Source organism: Montipora foliosa, chromosome 11, assembly GCF_036669935.1.
Source record: "Montipora foliosa isolate CH-2021 chromosome 11, ASM3666993v2, whole genome shotgun sequence".
Classification (NCBI taxonomy): domain Eukaryota; kingdom Metazoa; phylum Cnidaria; class Anthozoa; order Scleractinia; family Acroporidae; genus Montipora; species Montipora foliosa.
The window spans coordinates 49,702,314-49,704,265 of NC_090879.1; the positions used below are offsets into that span (position 1 = coordinate 49,702,314).

The window sequence follows — 1,952 nt, forward strand, 5'->3', positions numbered from 1 at the left end:
GGGAAGAACTTCACTGTCTCTCAAAGACCCGACCTTAGTTAGGCAATGGTGCCAGTAAGTTCAGACCGATTACATCCCTACCCTTGATGTGGAAGCTCTTGACAGGGATGATATCGGAATATATGTATTAGTTCTTGCAAGAAAAGGAGCCGTATTGCCGGAAGAACCGGAAGGGAGCTGGAAAACAGTCCCGAGGCGCGCACGACCTCCTATTCATAGATAAAATGATCATGCGCAATGCTCGAACAGGAAATAAAAACCTGTATATGGCAAGGATAGATTACCGAAAAGCATATGACATGCTACCACACTCTTGGATAAAGGAATGCCTGGATCTGTTTGGCACTGCACCAAATATAAAGAGACTCCGGCTCTCTAATAGTATGGAAGCTTGGAAGACCAACCTCAGTGTACTTTGGGTCATCAACAAGGGCATCTTTCAAGGAGATTCACTGTCCCCCTTTCTATTTGAGATTGCCCTGATCCCACTGACACGAGTATTGCAGAAAGCCAAGTACGGATACAATCTGAACGGTGTAAATGTGAACCACCTCCTCTATTTGGATGACCTGAAATTATGTGCCAGGTAAGAGAAAGGGTTAGAGTCCTTTGTGCACATTGTACGTATTTTTAGCGCAGATATTGGGATGGATTTTGGCGTTACGAAATGCGCCAAGCTGGTGGTCAGGAAAGGGAAAATTGTAACGACAGATGAAATCAAGCTGCCGGATGTCAGAGAAATTAAGAGTCTAGAAAAAGGAGAAAGCAGTGTTACGTTATTAAGCGAGCTTCATCAATTGGACCAGAGTCGAGCTGAGAGTGCTAGATAGAAGAACCAGGGAGCATCTAACCATGTATGGTGCCCTTCACTCCCGAGATAGTGTGGCAAGATTATATATACCTAGAACGAACGTTGGACTAGGGCTAATCTCAGTGGAGGACCGTGTAGATCAAGCTGTAATTGGGCTCTCCAGTTGCATTGCGCAAAGCAATGAGATGCTGCTCACGGCAGCCCGGAGAGATTCCAAGAGCGCCCAGGAAACTAGCAAAGATTTCAGGAAGAGAAGATACGAAGAACGGATGAACGAGGTAAAAGAGAAACAGTTACACGGACAATTCTTTGGAGAGATGGAAGGAGTAGCAAGTGACAAGAGTTGGGGTTGGCTGGAGAAGTGTCACCTGAAGAAAGGTACTGAGCTAGGGACTTATTATGGCTGCACAGGGCCAGTCGCTCCGAAAAATGCTGTCAAGGCGAAGATAGACGAGACCCAGAAGGATCCTTTCTGCAGATTATGCAAGAAAAATCATGAGACCGTAAATCACATATTAAGTGAATGTCCAAAGCTAGCCCAGCCGGAATGCAAGCGCCGTCATGACAACGTGGCTAAAGGTATCCATTGCGACCTTTGCAAGCACTATGGAGTTAACTGTGAAGATAAGTGGTATGAGCACTTCCCTGAACCAGTGGTGGAAAACACGAATGTAAAGATTCTGTGGGATTTCACTATCCAGACAGACAAGAACGTGCCACACAACAGACCCAACATTGAGAAGACAAACAAGATATGCTATATCATTAACGTAGCGTGCCCGGGTGATTGCAGAATCGCTCTGAAGGAGAACGAATTAACAAAACCCTCTGGCACTTGAAGAAAGTTGTAATAACCCCTATTGTCTCAGGGGCATTGGGGAGCTTCATGGCCAAGCTGGAAAAGTATTTGGCAGATATCCACGTTAGGCTTAAGACTCATACGATGCAGAAGACCGTTTTCTTAGGATCAGCAAAGATCCTAAGAAGAGTTGTGGAATGCTGAGGCGGGTTGTTGCTGCTTGTACCAAAACCCCTTGCAGAACATTGCTGCGATAGTTGTAAAAATAAAATAAAATAAATAATAAATAAATAATTAAAGAAATGAATAAATAATAATGATGATGATGATAATAATAATAAT

General features: G+C 44.1%; 1 protein-coding gene across 1 annotated transcript; it reads left to right on the plus strand.

Annotated features, from left to right (window-relative positions):
* Positions 1 to 852: 852 nt before the first annotated feature.
* On the plus strand, positions 853 to 1,650 carry LOC137977328 (uncharacterized). Its single transcript, XM_068824561.1, has one exon. It carries the CDS (start codon positions 853 to 855, stop codon positions 1,648 to 1,650), a length of 798 nt encoding a protein of 265 aa, XP_068680662.1.
* Positions 1,651 to 1,952: the final 302 nt, after the last annotated feature.